Consider the following 21,793-nt stretch of genomic DNA (forward strand, 5'->3'; position numbering starts at 1 on the left):
TAGAAAATGGGGAAAAAGCATGTTAACGAATATATATATATATATATATATATATATATATCTTCTGTTAAGTCTTCATCAAGGGACATAGCTTACTTGGGTAGACTGAGTTCCTTCTCTGCACAGCCGGTCTTCTAGATTATTCTAGCAAGAATTGCAAGAGGAAGACATCCAGAAGAATATATATATATATATATATATATATATATATATATATATATATATATATATATATATATATATATATATATATATATATAATTATATAATAATGTGTATATGTATGTATGTATGTATGTATAAATATACATATATATATATATAATATATATATACATATATGTATATATATATTATAATTTTTTGTAGATTTATATAAATATATAATAAAAACACATTACATTTCATTAAATTAACTAAAAATTTTCGTGTTATCTCCAGTAATTTCGTCTGCTTTGTTCGAGTTACCAAAACTCTTAGAGCAGAAAGCCTTAGAATTTGTTTATTTTTCAATAAAAACGACAGTATTTGCTGCAAACTAGTATTAAATACTATATTTTATAAAAATATCTTTCAGTAATAAAAACGTGAAGTCTATTCTTGATTTTTTAATGTACAGGACAATAGTCCTTTTTTGAAAATGCACTGCAGATGAGACAGAGTAGACGAATTTTGAGAAGGGGTAGAAGCCTAAAACATAAATACGACGATCAGATGAAATTCTTGAAGAGTATAATATATAACTTTTTGAACTTTAATGTAGAAACTTTGGCATGTTTTAGATTTAATGTGGGTTAGATTGAAAATTTTTATCTTTAGGTTGGCAACTATCAGAAGCGTTCGAGTTATGTGAGTTGTATAAGTTGCTATTAGTTATTTTATATATAATTATCTAGCTAATTCCTATAATTTTAACTAAATAGCCTTTATAGCAAACGAGTTATGATTTATGTAGTAATTCAATCATTAACTGAACAGACTTTAATTTGACACAGCATTCTTTAAATCATAGAAAATATTCTACATTATTACTAGACATTGCCAGTTGCGATGTATACCATTATTCCACATAAATCTTTGAAATAATTTGGTCCTGACTCATTTATGTGCATTAGGATATGATTTGATACACATTTAATATCGATTCAACCTAAACTGAATATATTTTATATCTAATGAATTCAATGTTATTTCATTTCCTTTTAGTTCAGTTTCCCTCCAAATGATGTCAGGATAATATTTTACAAGACGAATTAACAAAATATGCCTAAAAATAATATAATCCTAGGTCAAAATTAGATTCATCTTTGCTTAATACTTATGAATGATTGATTTAATTCAATAAATGTCTGTTCATTGCCTGTTTATTGATTGACAGCAAAATATGTTATGTTTTAATTTAAAATCTGTGTCAAGTTTCAAAGTTCGTCTTGCTGTTTATTTTACCAGACAGCCATAGGAAAACACCTTCTAGATTTCCTGTTTTTTATCAAAATACTTCATTAATGATGATTTTTTATAAGATTCAATATATTACTTTGTTATTCTTCTTATATATCATTAAATTTTTAAAGATACATATTTATAGATCACAATACTTAAGCTTAGACAATAGTTATATAGTTTACGAAGCCAAAAGTTTAGGAGTTGCTTAGCAATGTTTTTAAAATTAGTTTATTTTGGCAATATTAGCGAGATCCAACAATAATCTTCAGGGCCAAAGAAAGCAAGAAAGTTTTATTAATGTATGTCTTATATTAAATCGTTGAAATTCGTTGTTAATTAGCGTAAAATTGATGTTTGAATGTTTACGTAAACACTAAAATTGCCAGTTACCACTAATATGTTTGAATTTTTTTATTTAGTTACCTAATTCACCAATAGATGTCCATAGCGGCGCAGACCCCATGAATTTCTTAAAAACGCCGAGCCTAAAACTTTTTACGAACGATATGTTTTAAAATGAATGATAAATATGACATTATATACGAATATTAAACATTATATTCAGTATATGAAAGTTTTCACTGAAAATAATTCGATTATATTCTATCTTCATAGTTACAAAGTCATTCATTTTCAGAAGAATATGAATTTTAAATAAACGATAAATATGACATTGGTTATGAATTTTAAATATGATTTCAAATAAACTGAAGGTTCTATTGGAAATAATTCGATTATATTCTAATTTTACGTTTCTGTGTCATTTACTTTTGCGCATTTGTTTTAGGCTCGTAATCTTTATAGGTAACAGAGACTCCCGGAAAGGAAAGGATAAATATATATAAGTCAGAGAAATAGAATGGAGCCTAAAGATTCCCATATAAAGCTTTTTTGTAGAAATGATAGCAAAAGCATGTTTATGCCTGGGTCTAAAACGTCAGTGCACCTCACGGGGTGTACTGTAGGCATTACAAGGTTCTTTGTAGAGTCCCTTCGTCCCCTAGCTGCGACCCCTTTCATTCCTTTTACTATACCTCCACTCATATTATCTTTCTTCCATCTTGCTATCCCCTCCAAAAATTATTTCAAAGTACAAATGCTTTTGAGGTTTCCCCCCTGTTTCACCTTGCAAAACTACCTACTCTCAATTTCCCTTTCCAGCGCTGAATGACCTCATAGGTCTCTGTGCTTGGCCTGTGGCCTAAACTCTTTATTCCATTGCATTCCTAAAACGAAATAGGAATAGCAAAGCCATATTATAAAGCTAATTAAACTTACTAAAGCGAGAGAGAGAGAGAGAGAGAGAGAGAGAGAGAGAGAGATTAATAAAAATAAAAAATAAATTGTGGCCACGCTTTTTTTTGTAGACATGATTATTTTTAAGAAAATCCTGGTGTCTCTCAAAAAATAATTTTTTTACTATTTAGTGCATTTTAATAAAAGCAAGTCTAAATTTTTTTTATTTTTATTATTAAGTTGTTCTCTCTCTCTCTCTCTCTCTCTCTCTCTCTCTCTCTCTCTCTCTCTCTCTCTCTTTTCTCGTTTTTAGCTTTATTTTATCCTTTTTAGTTTTGACAGAAATTGTAACCGATTTATGATTGTAGTCAATGAAATTGATGTCCGTTTACGGGAGGGGAAGGGAAGGGAGGGAGGAGAGAGGGAGAGTAGGAAGGTGAAGGGAAGGGTAAGTGGGAGGAGGAGTGGAGGATGGAAGAGGAAGGGGAGGGCAGAGGACACAGCTAAATTAACACTTGATCGTGTCTCCAGAAGGGGGAGGGGAGGGTGAGGGTAGGGGATGAGGAGGGAGAGGGGGAGTTGGGAGGGGGAGGGAAGGGGGCAGTGGGAGGGGAAGGTATGGGAAGGGGGATGTGGGAGGGGAGGGGAGGGGGGAGGGAAGTGGAGGATTCAAGTTTTTACGTGGGAAATATACATGACTGGGAGTATGATCACGCACACATACACAGACACATACACAAGTTAATACGGACGAAGAGAGAGAGAGAGAGAGAGAGAGAGACCGGGGACAGTTATAAAGGCCAACGAATTCAAACTGAAATTGGCAACTGTCGATCTTATAGAGAGAAAAATAAAGGCAATTATTCTTTGAAAATACAGATAAAACGAATGGACAGAATCTTTCTCATTATTATTTTTTACGATTTTTACGTGGTTTATATCATAACAAAAAATTCATTTACATTTTACGTTGGTTATCTTGTTTTTACATTTCATAGTGCGTTACCAATATAAATATCTAATTTGCACGTTTCAAAGTTCCGTGTTCAAAGCCTGAAGTGGCCCACTTAAGTATGTCGTTCATTCTTCATGCTTGAAAACATGTGGAAACAAGAGTATGACTGAGCGTCTACAAAAGGTACGATAATCAGTAATCAGTAATAATTACCACTTGTTATTCATCAAATGAATAATAATAATAATAATAATAATAATAATAATAATAATAATAATAATAATAATAATAATAATAATACTAAAATGTTTCTCGATGAAGTAAATATAGGTCTAGACTTACAACCAATCCCCAGCACGAGAATTACTTCTCCGTAGCTAACGGTGAAATGCTCGAATACAGACCACAGTAGAGACGGGGGGAGGGGGTGGGGGGGTGTCAGCTAATCCCTCGGAAGTTGACCTGAGAATATGGGACAAACAACAGACCCACCATCGTTCGGCACCTACGCACCACATTCTTTGGAAATGGCTTTGTTTATAAACGTAAGAAAATAACTGCTAATATTCCTTTATGCAGACTGTTAATCCATACCTTCGACCTTTCAGAGAGAGAGAGGCGTTTCAGAACGAAAAAAAGTCACGGGAGCCGAACTTTATAGAGTTCATTTAAATTCTGAGCCTATATTTTCAGTCATCATAAAAATAAATTAATATATTGCAGTCTCTCTCTCTCTCTCTCTCTCTCTCTCTCTCTCTCTCTCTCTCTCTCTCGAAGACGTCGACTGATTTGACGAAAACTTTGAAGGATTCAAATTACGACGGGAAATGTTTGTGACTGAGAATTACGATCGTGTGTATGTACACGTGTATGTCCGTATGTGTGTATGAATGTATGTATACTTGGAATAACGAACATACAAGCGGTCATTTCAAAAGAAGCTTCAACGTAAGGAAGACGGCCAAATGATGCTCTCTCTCTCTCTCTCTCTCAATACAAAATATGCTACAAAATGTACAGAAATCATTCTAATAGTAAATTAAACGTATTATCATAAATGACAAAAAAAAAAAAAAATACTGGTCCATTCTGCCGGGTCTGACGAACCTTGGAGGGAGCAATGAGGTGGCGTGGGAGAGGGAAAGAAGGGGAGGAGATTAGTTTGAGAGAGAGAGGGAGTGTGTGTGTGTGTGTGTGTAAATACCACATACCAACATATTTCACATTTAAAGGCCTCCGGTAAAATGAAGGTAATATGATGCAAGGCGTATATATACATACATATATGATGAAACAATAAAGCCATAATACATTACCTTATCACACACGGGGCAGGCCAACGGACAGCGTCCACCTCTCTGAGTATGGCGATACAGTGACCGTCTCAAGAGGAGCAACTTCAAGCAGCCTGACACAGACTATTTACATTTCAATTTAGCAGCTTTTAGGACAGGGACAAAATACATTACATATGGAGAATATCTCATAGATTTCTTTTTGAAGACTTCTAATATGATAAATTTTATAATATTATTTATGATGTTTGTACTTAAATTAATCGTTTAAAGTACAATATGTTTTCATTATATTTTTCAATTCCAACTACGAATATACTTTGGAACCTTATTGATGCAGGAAATGTATATCATTTGGTTTATACAAAATAAATTATTATTGTCAGTTTTATAACTTGTATTAATAAGGTTTTTCTCCTTTGTGAATGAAAAAAGCAACTACGGAAAAAATTGCGTAGACATCATTCACCGTCTAGCAGACAAATTTCTGCCGTGTGTTAGTCTTCCTCGACGAATTTTGATGTATTTAAGGGTTTTATAACGTTTTACGCATTCAATTTTATGTTCACTTTTCTCTCGGAAATAGTTAGGCCATTTTTGTATTACACATATACATATATTTTGTGATCCAGGATCAAAGGATTCGTTGCAATTTGACAATGAATTTTTCATGTAGGCCTACTGACTGAAAGGAAGACTAGATTCCGCGCATTTCCATGAGCTGTATTTATGTGCACAGTAATTCGATTCTCTTGTTTCCTTTATGTTTTTGTTGATTTTCATCCTTTACGTTCAATATCATTTATGTTCAATATTAATTCGCTAACTCAGTAGAGATTCGGGTACAGTAATGAAATCTGATAAACGTAACACGTAGAATGGAATGGAATATACTGTATATGTATATAAAATAAAATTTAGACCAAAGGCCAAGTGAAATCGGCGGCGCGTGAGGAATAATGGCGAGAGATTGACGTAATTGCTGTTGTACTTTTATAGCAAATGCGGATTACGATTACTTAGAGAGAGAGAGAGAGAGAGAGAGAGAGAGAGAGAGAGAGAGAGAGAGAGAGAGAGAGAGAGATGGGGAAGCAAGTAAAATAAAGGGAGAGATTACTTTATCGAGAAGCATCCATTTTTCTTATGATTGTTGTGCAGGCAGATACAATTGTCTTCTTCACCAATAGTCTCTCTCTCTCTCTCTCTCTCTCTCTCTCTCTCTCTCTCTCTCTCTCTCTCTTTCCAGTTTCAGTTATGACCCAGACAAGTCAACTAACCAATAGGTACGACACCAACGTTCAAAGAGAGAGAGAGAGAGAGAGAGAGAGAGAGAGAGAGAGAGACGCGATCTTTATATATGTGAGAAACCCTTGACACCATCAATGGACAAGCTTAGACGTAACAGCACGAATAACAGCATTTGTCAAATGTCCAAATGAAGCCTTATACTGAAAGGTCACTGTCCAATAAATTCAGAGGCCTCTTAGACGGAGAATCTGGAAGGGGAAACTATTTTGTGACGCCTTCGTGAACTATGGAACTCACTTCAAGGCCTCTATAATGTCGTCGTTGTATAGGGAGACGAAACGTCAAATTTCTGTAGACAGACACAATACATATATGTATATGTATATAATTTATATACATCTATATATATATATATATATATATATATATATATATATATATATATATATATATATTTTTTTTTTTTTTTTTAATATTGACCTAAGGTTGCATTCTCCAGCCTGAACAAACAGTCATTGAACTAATAACTAAATATCCTGCTAACTGATTATGGCAACATCCGTTTTATAATAATAATAATAATAATAATAATAATAATAATAATAATAATAATAATAATAATAATAATAATAATAATAACCTATTTGAAAGTTGATTGTTGTATTCTCTAAGTCAATATTAGTCACAGGGTATAGGTCATTTCAACTACTGATGATAAAAAAATCTCCCCTTAACCTGACCTTACCTGGGGCTTTGGCCCCTGACCTGATAGGAGTGGGTTTCACCCCTCTGTAAATCAATATATATTGCAATTCTCAATCATTATATTATTATCCTTAACAACCATTAATTCCTTACTCCGTGATTCTCTGGTTATACGCCTCTATAACTCGCAGTATATCACCCTTACATCGGTGCCTCGGAATGCCACCATTTAATATGTACTTTTTATATCCTATCGCCTTGTCACCTGAATCTCAGGTTAGTTAGGCTATAGGCCTGAATACCCCTTTAGAGTTCTTGTATTCATGGCACGAGATCTCAGCCAATTTAAAATTTAGTGGCACAAGGTCTCAGCCGATTCACAATTTAGTGGGACAAGATCTCAGCCAATTCACAATTTAGTGGGACAAGATCTCAGCCCGTTCACGATTTAGTGGCACAAGATCTCAGCCAATTCACAACTTAGTGGCACAAGATCTCAACCAATTCACGATTTAGTGGCACGAAATCTAAGCCAATTCAAGATTTAGTGGCACAAGATATCAGCCAATTCACAGTTTAGTGGCACAAGATCTTAGCCGATTCACAATTTAGTGGCACACGATCTCAGCCAGTTCACAGTTTAGTGTCACAGATTCTCAATAATTTCACAATTTAGTTTCACAAATTTCTCCAGTTTAACTACAGTACTTTGTATAGTCCTAGTATCTAAAACACTATACAGTAATTACAAGGCAAGCACTGCAATAGCATTATGTTTTACTTGAGTTTACGCTTAAAATGACTTGTTTCACAGTTTTTCCAATGTTCTTTTTATCGTTTTCTTTGTTTGAGCCTTTTAGGATGACTTAAGCAAGAGAGCAAACTTTTATTGCTAACTGAATAAGTTTCATTTAACTTTAATATTACGATCAGGTAAAACTGCAGACTGATACTTAGGCCTGATTCCAGCCAGTGGTAATTCTATATATTAGATCCGCGCCTGTTTTTACCTTTTCAACTGTTTTTTCCTACACTTTTAGGGGTTCTGATACTGGCGGTGCATCTGTTTGTTGTCGACCAAATGGAATGTCCCGTCGCCGTGTTTAGTACTGGCCCGGGGTGGGGGAGGGGGAGTTACCCATACGTTAACAAGTTATTGCACTTACCGGACGCGATATGAACCGTTCGAAACAGACGTACCCGTGCTCTGTCTTGTGAAGATCGCTTGTGGGAAACCCCTTGTTGGGTGGACTTCAGGGGTTAATTACAGGTTAATTACACTCGAGCGCCAAAAATTAAAGGTAAATTCTTAATTAGCAACCAAAAATCTGTAGAAAAAGTTAAGTTAGAAGGCAGTCGCCGCGGCGGAGCTACAATACAGTTCTACCCAGCCAGTCTCCGACCGGAATATCTACCGTCTCTTCTTTATGTTCTTTGCTTATATTAATGATATTCGCTATTTTTTGTTTATATTTTGACGTTCATCCCTAAGAGACCGGAAACTAATCAATTTTGCACGTAAACTGGTAGTTACCGAACTACTGGGGCGCGGTAATACTCTGCCGTTTTACCCCCCAATCATTCAGTATATTATTCTATATTATTACAAATTTTTATTCGTAGGAACTGTCACTAACTAATAATTGACAATCTTACAAAGAGCAATTAAGTTTTTTTATATTATTATGCCAATTTTATTTAGGTTTATACTATCTATACATAGGTTTTAGAAATAAACGCTGTTTTATGAGCCCATTATTTTTTTCTGAATAATAATAATAATAATAATAATAATAATAATAATAATAATAATAATAATAATAATAATAATAATAATAATTCACATCAACTATTCTATTCAGCCAAGGAATGCTTTGAGAGATAGCAAATGAAAAGTCAGAGAGAGAGAGAGAGAGAGAGAGAGAGAGAGAGAGAGAGAGAGAGAGAGAGAATAATAATTCGGAATAGGACCTTGAACGTGTAAATACATAGGCTATGCTCTGACGATCAATAAGCGATTAAGGGCTGTAGAAGTTTCACTTATCTTTATTGCATATCATCCTTTTCTAACGTTTTGATATTGTTTATTTTTTTCAATCTATTGTCTATTTCCGTTACCACTGGTTTATTGTTTGAATTGGAATTGGAATAAAGAACTTAGGTCAAATGCCAAGCACTGGGGCTTCGAGGTCATGCAGCGCTGAAATGGAAATTGACAGTAAGGGGTTTGAAAGGTGTAACAGGGGGAAAACCTCAAAGCAGTTGCACTATGAATCAATTGTGGAAAGGGTGGAAAGGGAGGTACAGTAAAAGGAAGTCCAGGCCAAGAAAAAAAAATACTTCATAACCTTCTCAACAGTCTTTCTGATTCCCATATGTCCAGACTTGTGCGCTACTGCTACCACTTGCTTCCTCAATGGATATGGAATCAAAATTTGATGATACTCACCCCATTCAGCATTTCCTGGTATGTCTGCAAGTCGATGCTTCCTCATTAGCAATCCTTCCTTTAGATAATAACAGGTAGAAGTTTGTTGCATCTCTTCTTGATCAACAACTCTGAAGAACAGATCAGCCAACGTTGTATTCCACTTCTGCAGTTCCACTAGCTTCTCTCTAGTCACCTGGCCAACTTCAAGGGCTGAGCTCTCAATATCTGTTAACTCTGCTTCTGTAGTTTCACTACTGTCTTCAGGAACACTTTGACTAATCGGAGTCTCTTTAATAACAACAGGTTCCTCTTCTTCTTCGGAAATCTCTTCATTACTAACACTAGGGGAAACTTCACTTTCCTGCTGGTCAGCTGATAAGGCTAAATAGGCACTTCCTCCTTTACCAATGAGAACACTCTGTAACAAGACTGACCATTTTATCCTCTGGCCATCCCATACCTGAAGCCACTTTTTCAAAGTGATCAAAAAACTCATCTGGAGCTTCTTCTGTAAATTTTGGAATTAACTTCTGTACTCTTACTACATCGAACACAGGGTCTGCAATACCTTGGATATAGTTATATGGGTTTACAGGTAGTATGGATGCAATGCTATATTCATTCATTTAAGTGAAAACTCTCACAGCATAAATTGGACTGAAAGTTCAGTGATTGCCAGATCGAATGATTTCTCTTCAAAAAATCTTTTGGAATCCGCTATCATCCAGCTTACTTCCAGCTGTAATTTTAACCTTAGCCCTGTCATGTATTATTTGGACCCCTCGATTAGAAAAATGTTCAGGAACGACCTGAAAGATAAAGTGGCTGACTTAATTACAAATTAGTTAACTTACATATATTTTCTATGTATTTGTATGTTTAATATAATTTTTTATTTGTAAAAATGTTCGTCTTGCAAAAACTGTTATTGTTTACAACTAAAGAGAATTATTGAGCTGTACTTTTACAACACTTTTTGGTGGTCAGTCACCTCCTTGTATAATCTTTTAATTGTCCTGTCCCTGCTTCTGAACGGTTGACATTAATCCTTTCTAAATCCTCTTAAATATTTAACCCTGTTTTGGCAGTTCTATTAATTATTCAGTTGTGTTGGATTCCAGGTACATATTTTTTCATTTGTAATCCCCCTCTGTCATTTATAAGAACTCTTTGTAACAAAAACTTATTTTTATATTTCTTCAGTCTGCTAAGTAAAGGACGACAGTTGAAAGGTCTCGCAGCATTCCATTGTTTTTCTTTCCTTCGTGGATTTTGTCTATCTATCTATCTATCTATATATATATATATGTATGCATATATACATACATACATATACACAGGCTGCCCACAAGAAGTGACGTAACATTATTTTTCAGCTACATGTGGATGCCAGAGGCAATGTAAAACAATGAATGTTGTTTTTTTGTATCTTTTATTGGTCATAAAATATTCAGTTTACAAATGATATAATTGTTTTCAGCATGCATAAAATTTAAGTACAGTTGAGAAAATATCAAAGGATGGAGTTTTGTGATTCACTTCAGCACATATTGATAATATACTACAGATGGCTTTTCCTGACACTTTTACTCCTTGGCCTAAAATATAAAAAATGAAGTAGCTACCCGAAAGTGTTTTGAAAAATTCAGTTCTGTCAATGTTACACATAATAGTTAGCTGAAATGGAACAACATTTTTGCTAATTATAAGTATTTCATGTATTTTGTGAAACTTTTATCACAAGGTTGATAAAAAAAATATTTTTTTTTATGTTACCATTATCAAATGTTTTCACTCCTCAGTCTGCAATTGCGAATTAAAAAACAGTTTTTCCACCTTGTTACGTGTCCATTAATAATAACAGTTACCCAAGTTAGAAATCGGTTTTAACTTAAACAGCCTGAGTTTCAGTTTCTGTTTTTGCCAAACTTGTAGCATTTTCAAGCTTTATAGGTAATTAAATAGTTAACATTATCATTTTCCAGTTGCTATTTTTATTTTTATTGCTTTTTAAGTTTCCTGCTTTGTTCTTGGGATTCACACTGATTACTGAAACAAAAATATTCGTGGAAATATATTTTGACAGAAAACGCGTTTATTTGAATAGAAAAGCAACACTTTGAGCGTAATACAAGTGAAGGGACAAGGGAATGAACAGTGGTGCATGTTTTAAAAGTTGAAAATCTAAAGGGTGATCCGAAGGTGCAAGAAATAGGAAGCAAATAAACCCGTTTCATTGAATGTGCGTGCACGTGTAGTAGTAATGCCTCGACCACATAGGGTGATGTCGCCAATCTAGCTAAAAACGTTGAGGGCTTGCTAAAATAATGATGCCGATGTTACGAGGCTGAGAACTTGCGCAAAACTCTTGCGGTGCATGAGGTTCAACGAAATTAACAGCCGATGCGAGAAGGCTTTGTGTTGGCGTTTCAGTATTGGTAATATTGACAAATGTGATATATATATATATATATATATATATATATATATATATATATATATATATATATATATATGAATATAACGAGATTTTTGAACAAGTCCTTTTCATTTCAAAATATTCAAAAGAATGTTTTCAATATACACAGAATTGTATGCGCTATTTCATAGACCTTTTTTTCATAGAATATTCATGTTAAGTTTTGCACCGTCTCAGTGAGCGTAGTGCCATTGTTTTAAAGACTGACTAAAATGTCCAGCTGCAAAAATAAGTCAAGGTATTCGTGGTTTCTGAGAAATCAGGTCTTCTTAGAACTCCCATTTCTAGTTGCTGCGATGGTCGTCTGGTAAATTTAAAGAATAACTCTCTCTCTCTCTCTCTCTATTTAAAACAAACACTCAATACCCAGTGTTTGTCTGTCATATTCATATAATTTTACAAGCAGCTAAAACCTGAAAAGCCAATCTTAGTTGAGATCGTAGGTAATATATTTTTAAAATAGTTGCAAAAGTGTCATGTATAAAAAATAGGGCACAGTCCCCTGAGAGAGTTTTAGTATGGTAGCTGCATAATAATTGCAGTTAAGTGCTGAAACACAGTAACTACTCTGTAATTATGGTTAGAAGACACTCGTGACTTAATTCAGTAAACATCTGAGTTATAAGCAGTTGGTCTGGACTTATTTTAGTCATGCCTATTATATGACATCAGATCTTCCACAGCGTTGGCTATGTAAGGGAAATGACAGTTAATAGATCTTGAATAATTAGATAATTTTTCCTGTTCAGTCACAGAAGAACGTTCAAGATTCTTAATTTGTTCAAAAATATGAAGGTGTTCAGGGCTTATGAAGGCTTTAATTATCCTGAAGAGTCAAAGATCTTCAAAATCATGGAAATCGTTCGTCATGCGAAAAGATCTGACATGACTGACCGTCGGAATTGACAGAGACTTTCGAAAGTCAGAGTTCCATTCCTGAAGATTTATTTTGATGAATTACAATTTTATAAAACAATAAAACTACCTATTGTTATGCTTAAATATTCTCAAAGAGTTTACTTTGTTCGGCTGAATATTTTTGGAACTTCTTATACGCAATATATATATATATATATATATATATATATATATATATATATATATATATATATATATATATATATATATATGTGTGTGTGTGTGTGTGTGTGTGTGTGTGTATATATATAAATATAAATAATATATATACATATATATATATATATATATATATATATATATATATATATATATATGTATGTCTATGTGTGTGTGCGTGTGTGTGTGTGTGTGTGTGTTTGAGAGTTTCAGAAGCAAGTGTTTGCTTAAGTGTGGCCACACAAGATTTAAAGTGCAACAGTATATATCCACAGTTTTACATGAATAATTTCACAAGTTCCCAGTATCTACATTTCCACAGATTTATAGTACAGATTTATTGTGAACATAAATCAATTTAGCAGAATTTTTCCTAATCGGTATTTTTTGAAGTATTAACAACAAATAAAGTTATTTTCATGAATCTTTTTACATGGCAAATTAGTGTGAAATATAGTACATTGATATAAAGTATTATAAATACACTGGAAATATTTACGCCACTTTTTCCACTAATATTTTACACTGTCTGTCGGAATTTTGGCTTAAGCCGTGAGCAAATTCTGGCAAAACCCCCCCCCCAAATAAATAAACGAGGAAAATATAGTCAAACTGGTTATTATATATTTCACGTCTCCCTGCCCGCTTCCAAGAAGAATTTTCAATGGTCATTTCATTTAGTACTGCATGACATTATTACGAATCTGACAGTTTTCTTCTATATTAATAATAATTTTCCCAATGTATTATTCCATAACTGTATTATCAAGCACGCCTTTACAGCAGAATTTTCTGATATTCTTACGTTACGTTACGAAAGCAGTGTCTGGATATCTAAGCGGCCACGCCTTCCGCCGCACTAACATGATTTCTTCCAGAGTATTAAAAAAAGAATAAAATCTTAGTTAAGAATAACTAGGTACCTACTGCTCACATCTAAAACATTATACAAAACCTTGAGCAAGTTGCAAATTCGGTTTTCGGCTATTTGAGCCCCTGGAGGCCTTACATTTATATATATATATATATATATATATATATATATATATATATATATATATATATATATATATATATATATATATAAAAGTGTGTGTGTGTGTGTGTGAGTGTGTGTGTGCGTGTGATGTTTTGTCACATGACTTTTTATTCACGAATATTAAGCCACAAGTATTACTTAATACCGAATTCACCTCACCCTTGGGATTATTTACATCAAGAAAAATTATAATTGACAAGTGCGTCTTTTCCTAAGCGGGCAAATGCGCTTATCAACTATAATTCCTTGGATGTGAATTGTTCCCTATGTATAATGAATTCTACTCAAGGTGATATTCGTGGCTTAATATCTGTGCGCGACAGGACAAACCTTCATCATATATATATATATATATATATATATATATATATATATATATATATATATATATATATATATATATATATATATATATATATATATATATATATATATATATATATATATAGAAATAAGCAACACACAATCACGTGTGGAACAGAAATAAATGATTGTATACACATATGTACTGCAAGCACACAAGATCATGTGTTGGCAGTTAATTATACATACTTTCACTTGTTTATGTCTAAACTAAACATGTCTTGAGACATTTGATGATGTCTTTTACAATATTTTATATATTATCTTCCACAAATGTGGAATTCCGTGTACTCTCTCTCTCTCTTCTCCAGAAGGCTGCAAGTTTAGAAGGCACTGCTGAAAATAGTTAGAGGATTACACTTAAAATATGATCTCAAGTTCTCTCTCTCTATTTCGCATTATCTGATAAAAGTATGATTGTGAAATAGTAAGCATTAAATCAGTTCATATATTCTTTATCCAACCCCATTTATTTATTAACAAAACCACTGTATTTCGTTTAACGTTGGGAGAGAATTTTAAGAAAATTATTCCCTGAAAACTGCCTAAAATTATGGAGACAATGTTTTCACTCTGAAATCTCACCTTTATGTCAAATGACTGTGGAAGACTGAAGGTTATGCTAGTTATCACGCTGCCCTGGCCAATATACTTTGAATGTCAACATCAGCGTACGATACCAGACCTGAAATATAGCAGAAAGTGATGAAGCTCTCCAACGACAATAAAAATGGTAATCAAGGAATAACGTAACACTGACGTTTTTCCTTCAAGAAAACCCCGCGCTCTCTCTGCCTGGACTTTTATCACATCTAGGTCTTCACCTGTCCCATTTTTTCATGATTTGCTAGGCCTTTCTACAGGTTTCCGTCTTATTACTTCCACAGCTACTGCTTTCCTGAATGAGAAAATAATTTACAACCCTTCTCATTACATGCCAGAACCATATCAGTCTTTTAGATCTTAGACTTTGCTCCAGTCTCTTGGCGCTGGAATTCCTCGTTCGTATTCCTGTTTTCCCATTGTACACTGGTCATGAGTCTACATATTCTGCTGTATTCTACATAACCCAGTGACTGCTGCCTGGTGATATGCTAAGTAATTCTATATACAGAGTCCTCCAACCCATGCACTGCCAGAAACTCAAATTGCTGTGGCTGAGTCAGGATGGATGACCTGTGCAATATTTGAACCTTTTTAAATAGTTTTAGTGAAAAATAAACAATTATCCTCTTGTGCATGATCTTTGATGAATATCTTGAGTAAAGGGTGCTTTTACTCAAGATGGATTCAAGATGTTAAAAAGGATATTAAGCAACGCGGAGCCTTGTGTGCTAAGCATTTAACCTGGAAGAATCTTGTCAACAAGAATGATTTTTTTAATGATTTTGTTTATATATTTGTTTGGGTGATTTTTATGACTAGTACTGAGAGAAATTTAACTGGTTAGTTTTTGTCCGCTGTTTAACTGGTTTGCGTTCTTTAAACAGCATTTTCTGACGGCAGTCTGTTAAAATCAGTCAGTAAGTTTTCCCGTTTCATATCACTGAACGTTTCTGCAGTGTATCAAATCGTCGTTCACTGAGAGATAATGGCAGAGGCTAAGGCTTCCCCATTTTCAGGAAAAAAATTTATTTTACATGCGTCTCTTGTCCTTCTTAAGTTTTTAATTGATATTTGTGTAGATGAGAGCTAGTCTGTATTTAATTTAGTAAATAAAATGACTGAACAAAACTTTGTGGGAGGGCCTTTTTTATTATTCATTTATTCTTTTTTTTTTTTAACCATGAGAACAACAAACTTGGAGAGATTATGAACATCATATTTTTTTTACTTTTCCAGTGGCCACAAATTTGGGTGACTCATCAGCTATGTCCCGCATGATACAACGATACATCTTAAGGTTCGATCTGAACCTCGAGATTTGAAGTTAAACGTAACGTCTGCCACCTAAATTGTTCAATACTTTTCTTACTCTTGGAGATTCATCAGATTTTTCCTCAGTGATGAATTTACTCATTATAGAAATATAATGAAATATTTATGGCACGGTTTATTTTTAGCCTAATGAAATTTTGTGACGCTCTTTTAGAGGAGCCGGTGATGGGGTGCTATCGCCCCATTCGCATTAAACGACGTCAGGTATAAACTAGTTTCGAATTCCAGGCGAACATGTTTTTAATTTCCCATTCCTCAGATTGGCGTTTCGTGTTCCCATCGCCCGCGTTGATGATGCAACTGTCAATTGCCGCAAAAAAATTATGTTTGCCATGTCAAATTGCTCACGACTTGAGACGATATCGAATCTTAATTGATTGGACTGGGGCTCGCGAGGCAGCAGCAGCCTCGGCGAAACTGGTCCCTGTGACGCTTGGCGACAAGGGCTGTTTTGCAGTGTAGGTTCTGCCTCAGCCTGGAACTGAGAATGAACCTTAAAGCCATGCGGCCACAAGGGCCAAAACGTTGAATTCTCGTCCCTTTGGAGGATACGATTAATTCACCTGCTCTAATTTCACTCGGTTTAAAATTCTAATGAAGCTATTTGCTGCCTTAACATGGCGGGTCTCCGTATTTACCCCCACATGATTACCCTACAATGATGCCAAATTAACTGGGCTGGAAAAAATTAAGCGGAGAGGAAAAACTTGTAATTCAATTCCGTCGATGAATAATAATGGAGGACTGGGGATGGTAATCAGGGTCCAGAGGGAAATGAAGAAATGAAAGTTGTACTTATTAGGTCCCCGAGGATCTCCCCCGAGGGGGATGGTGTGTGGCCCTCATTTTCACACTCAGACTGACACGTCACCATCAAGAACCGTCGGGTGGTTGATCATAAATCTGGGAGGGAAATGGGAAAGTTATTTATTCCCAGGGCGCTAAATTCTCATCAAAATGATTAGGAGAAAAGCTACAGAGCAAGACGCTTATTTTCCGAGGTTTTCATTTCATTCTTTTTGTGCATGGGAAATTTAAAATTAATATACACTCAAAGGCAAAGTAAGGATTTAATTCCGCGGGCACGTAAGGGGTAATTTTGAGTAAATATTATAATGTGTTCAGCACTTACTGATACTCTTATTTTTTTTATAGCGTTTCATACATGTGAGTATACACTTACTTTTTTTTTTTTTTTTTTTTTTTTGTAAATTTGGTGATATTCTTGGCTTCTTTCATCTTCAAAGAGCGAGGTCCAGGACTAGTTCACCCACTGCCTACATATAAACTATTCCGGAATGTTTTCAAAAACTCATTTAGAAGCAAATTCGTTCTACCAACTGTGTTCGCCATTAATGGCCTCTTTTCTTGATCTTGTAGTCAAGCGCCAGATATTACTGCTTTTAAACTATAAAAGAATTCTTCGAATAATTATTAATTTGCTTTTCCAGTTGCTTGATGAAGATAGAAAATCTTTCCGGCAGTTTGAAAGAATTAAGAAGAAAATGATTAACTGCCATGTTGCTATAAACTTTCATATATAAAATAATATGTGTGAGAAAGTGAGAGAGAGATATGATATCATATATATGTATGTATATATATGTATATATATATGTATATATATATACATATATATATATGTGTATATATAAATATATTTATATATATATATATATATATATATATATATATTTATATAATATAGATTCTATATATAATAGGTAAAATCTTTTAGTGATATAATATATATATCGATATATATATATACAAACAAATATATATATATATATATATATATATTGTATATGTGGGTGTGTGTATGTATGTATGTATCTATCTATCTATATGTATATACATTTATTTATTTATTTATTTATATGTACAAATATGTACGCAGGTTCGCCACAAGGAGAAACTGAAATACTGAGTACCGAGCACTTCCTCGTAATTACTACACATTTTCAAGGTACAATGAACAAAGTGAGAGAGTTTTTGTACAAAAGAAAACTTTTACATAACAAAAAGAAGAAAATCACTTGAAAGCAAAATAGCAATTAAGAGTAAGCAACAGCAGCGAGAAATTCAAAGTAGTGCCCAAGTTGCTCAGAACTTTCAATGCACTGCAAATGTGATTTTTAGTAACATTAAGACAGTGCGAAATATGCTGATTAAAATTTCCCCAAAACACAGAAGGGTGGGCATGTTGCACTATGCAATGTTACGTCCCCATAATTCTTACTGTCACTTGAATGTCAGCTTCACAGCTTTGATGATGAAGCCAGGTTTGGCAGCCTCTGACAAAAATGCTTTCACTGCCATGTGCCCATATGGTCACCAAGCGGTCCCCTAAACGCCGTGGGCAACAGGTCACCTGTACATGCTCATTCAGCCCATGGGCCTTCTTCAAACAGGTCAGAGACCACCAATAAATTTCCCTAGTGACCTCCAAACAACTTGGTAGACTAGGATGATTCTTGCACCTAAGTCCTGGCAATTAACAGACTAAATATGGTCATGCCCTACCAACAAAAATGCCACTAGTGGACTAAATGCAAGCGTCTCACCTACGGCTCTGCTCTCAGAGAGAGAGAGCAAAAGGTCATCTTCCACCAAATTAGTAGACGCAGCGTGGTTTTTAGGTCAAAGTGTGATTTACAGACTAACTATGGCCAAGTCTGTTAATATAAAGAACTGATAACATATGAAACATGAGCCTCTCAGCTCTGGTTTCACTCCATCTCTCTCTCGAGTTTGAACCTAAGAAGACTGACCTGGTGAGGGATATAAGTGTTATCAGGGCATCCTATGTTGAATTTTTCGGTTGCAAAGTGTCGGCAAGTGATGTCTGTCCCATTTACCCCAAAAGCACTAGACGTTGTAAAATATCAGCCATACCATCCAGGATAGAAATTATAGAAATTATCGGGGTTCAAGTGAGAATCATCTACGATGAACTTTCCAGTGCAGCAAAACAAGTTATGACCACAAAAATTATGACCACACAGCCATCATTAATCTATGACAGAAAGGTGTCTCAGTCAGCAACACAGGGCGAATAATCCTGTGACACAAGCATGGGTTTTACATGCAATCTGCCGCCAACAGGCCTCTGGAAAAAGTTTTCACCCTTATGCCTCTCCTACCCTTCAAAGAGAACCACAGCAAAGTTGGTGAAACAAATTCTTCTGTCAAGGAGCAAAGAGGACTTAAGATCAAGGACAAAAACTATGCCTAATCTGCCAAGACATAGAATCTCACACTGACAATTTCCCTCAGCCTAGACAACAGTTTAGTCACTTACAAACCTGATGGATGCCGATACATCTTCATGGCAACAGAAGTTGGCAAGAAACAACTCCGGTGTAGGAAGTGATGGTGCTTGGACACTCCTTAACATACAATGGAGGAGAAGTATTTGTCTGTAAGGTATGGACCACCCTAGGTAAATTAATGGGGGTGGAAATTCACCAAACCACTACTTAAACGCAGCCACCAACAGCAAGGCAGAAAGGACCCATCGATCTTGAAAGAAAGCCCTCAACATTAGGTGTGACTGACCCAAATGGAAGTCACCATTACCCTTGGGTCCTGCTTGGGTTACATACAGCACCCGAAGGAATTAACGCCTCTCCCACAGAGTGGGTGTTCAGCATGACCAGCTAATTTTTCCCTACCAACAACACCCACCAACAAAAGAAGACCTATCAAGACTTTGCAACGTTATCAGGAAGCACCACCTGTAAGCAAATATACAAATATGAAGAAACAGTGCATCCCTAAGTAAATACACACATGCTTGTTTTTGTACCTGAGAAATGATGCCCACGAACCCCCCGTGACATCCCAACCAAATATTGACACTTTCTATAACCTAACGCGCATGGTTTACCTGACTGCTTGGTTTGATGCTAAAGTACGAGTAAGTCACTTCTGCTAATAAGGATGAATAACCTCATCTTGTGGACTGATAGCGATATCATCAATAAATCATCATAAAGTATTAAAAATTTGTAATGAAAATAAATAATAAAATAATTTGTTGTTCATTCAACTGATTGTATGTGTCAATGAAAATTTCTTACCAGCAGAAGCTGCCAGTTGCTGAAGGGAGGCGAGTGCTGATAGGAGGTCGGTGTGGTTGACTCGGACGGAAGCGATCAACAGACCTCCCAGTCTCTCCAACTCGACAACAACCTGATGACAAAAAAAAAAAAGATAACGTGAAGCGCACGAAAGAAGAAGCCAAAGCCTTGAGGGCTTATTACTTAAGAAAATAATTTCTTTTTGCCGCAGCACTTTGTTGAAGTCTATTGTGTAGTAATAAGCTTAGCACTCACAATAGTAATTTTGTTATAGTGAAAATTACATTTTAACGTACGTAAGAACGTTAGCTTCAGAAACCTCTCTCTCTCTCTCTCACATGATGATGATGACGATGATGGGAAGTAGGGAGAAAGAGATTAGCTCTGGCAGGGTATAGAAGAAGAGGGGTTAATCTTACGCTGTCGGAGAGGCTTAAAATGAGGGAGAAAAGAAGGTAATGAGCTCGCCCTCGTAAGTCACCTAATTATCACGGCGATAATAAAGACGCCTTTGCTGTCGGGGTGAATGTCTTTAGCGGTCGATGCTTGAGCGTAATGGTAACTTAGCACCAGAATTTATAGGGCAGACGAGGAGGAATCCTAAGAACCACAATGATTTTAATTTTAGAGTCTTTTATCATTCTGCTGTGCCTTATACAATATAATTCTGAACACTAATTTTGAGTCAGTATGTGTGGGTACTGACTGATACAGAGGTGTGAATCTATACATCATCTGTAGTACATTTGATGTAAACACCATAATTTTTATTGTAAATGGAAGAGATTAATAAAGAATAAATTAAAGCCATTGTTCTGTTCACACTTATGTTTTATAGTGTAATGATTTTTTGTAATTGATACAACGGTCCTTTTGATCTGAGGTCCCATGGAACAGACTATATTATTACAAGGTCCGTTCAGGCCCAAATGCCAAGATTACGAAGTAAGTAAACGGTAATATTGAAAGTTTTACTCCATTAGAACTTTAGAAATCGTAGGTAGAACACCGTTAATAACTATTTATCATATATTAAAAGATAACTGATCTTCCTCATCAGGTTAATTCATATTGAAATGCACACGCATCTTCGACGGTTAAAACCTCTATAAACTCGACGTGTATATTATTCCCGGCAAAGGAATTAGAAATCATGGCATTACATAATTTTAACGGTTTCATAAGGAGCCATGACCCTTTCAATTTTTACAAGAGAGCCGAAGACACCAATTCCATCTAAGTACATAGTGTAAATTAACCTTATCTCCTCAACTGACGACAAAACCGAGATTGAAATCGCGGACGAAGGAAGAGGTTCCATATTTCGAAATTGCATAGGATGAGAAACATGAAACTACATAACTGAGCTACAAGTTTTCAAACAGAATCTCCGCACCTATTGATATGGTTGCAGCGAATTCAACTCGAAGGCAAACTCAAGGATCCTTGTGAAAGGGTAATTGGTAGCTTTAGGATTCAAGACTTTGATGAAAATG

General features: G+C 34.9%; 1 protein-coding gene across 3 annotated transcripts in view; it reads right to left on the reverse strand.

The window, feature by feature from the left end:
- Positions 1-14,308: 14,308 nt before the first annotated feature.
- Positions 14,309-21,793, reverse strand: part of LOC136848988 (uncharacterized) — a 49,312-nt gene continuing 41,827 nt past the window's right edge. The window contains exons 4-6 of one of the 3 annotated variants that reach the window (XM_067121801.1): positions 20,298-20,409; positions 14,860-14,959; positions 14,309-14,607 (exon numbers count right to left, since the gene is read on the reverse strand). In XM_067121801.1, the coding sequence (XP_066977902.1) occupies positions 14,904-14,959; positions 20,298-20,409 (168 nt within the window). In that variant the 3' untranslated portion in view covers positions 14,309-14,607; positions 14,860-14,903. Of the gene's footprint in view, positions 14,611-14,859; positions 14,960-20,297; positions 20,410-21,793 lie in introns of all 3 variants that reach the window. The other 2 variants (XM_067121800.1, XM_067121802.1) reach the window with 2 other exon arrangements.

Source organism: Macrobrachium rosenbergii, chromosome 20 (genome assembly GCF_040412425.1).
Source record: "Macrobrachium rosenbergii isolate ZJJX-2024 chromosome 20, ASM4041242v1, whole genome shotgun sequence".
Taxonomy (NCBI): Eukaryota; Metazoa; Arthropoda; class Malacostraca; order Decapoda; family Palaemonidae; genus Macrobrachium; species Macrobrachium rosenbergii.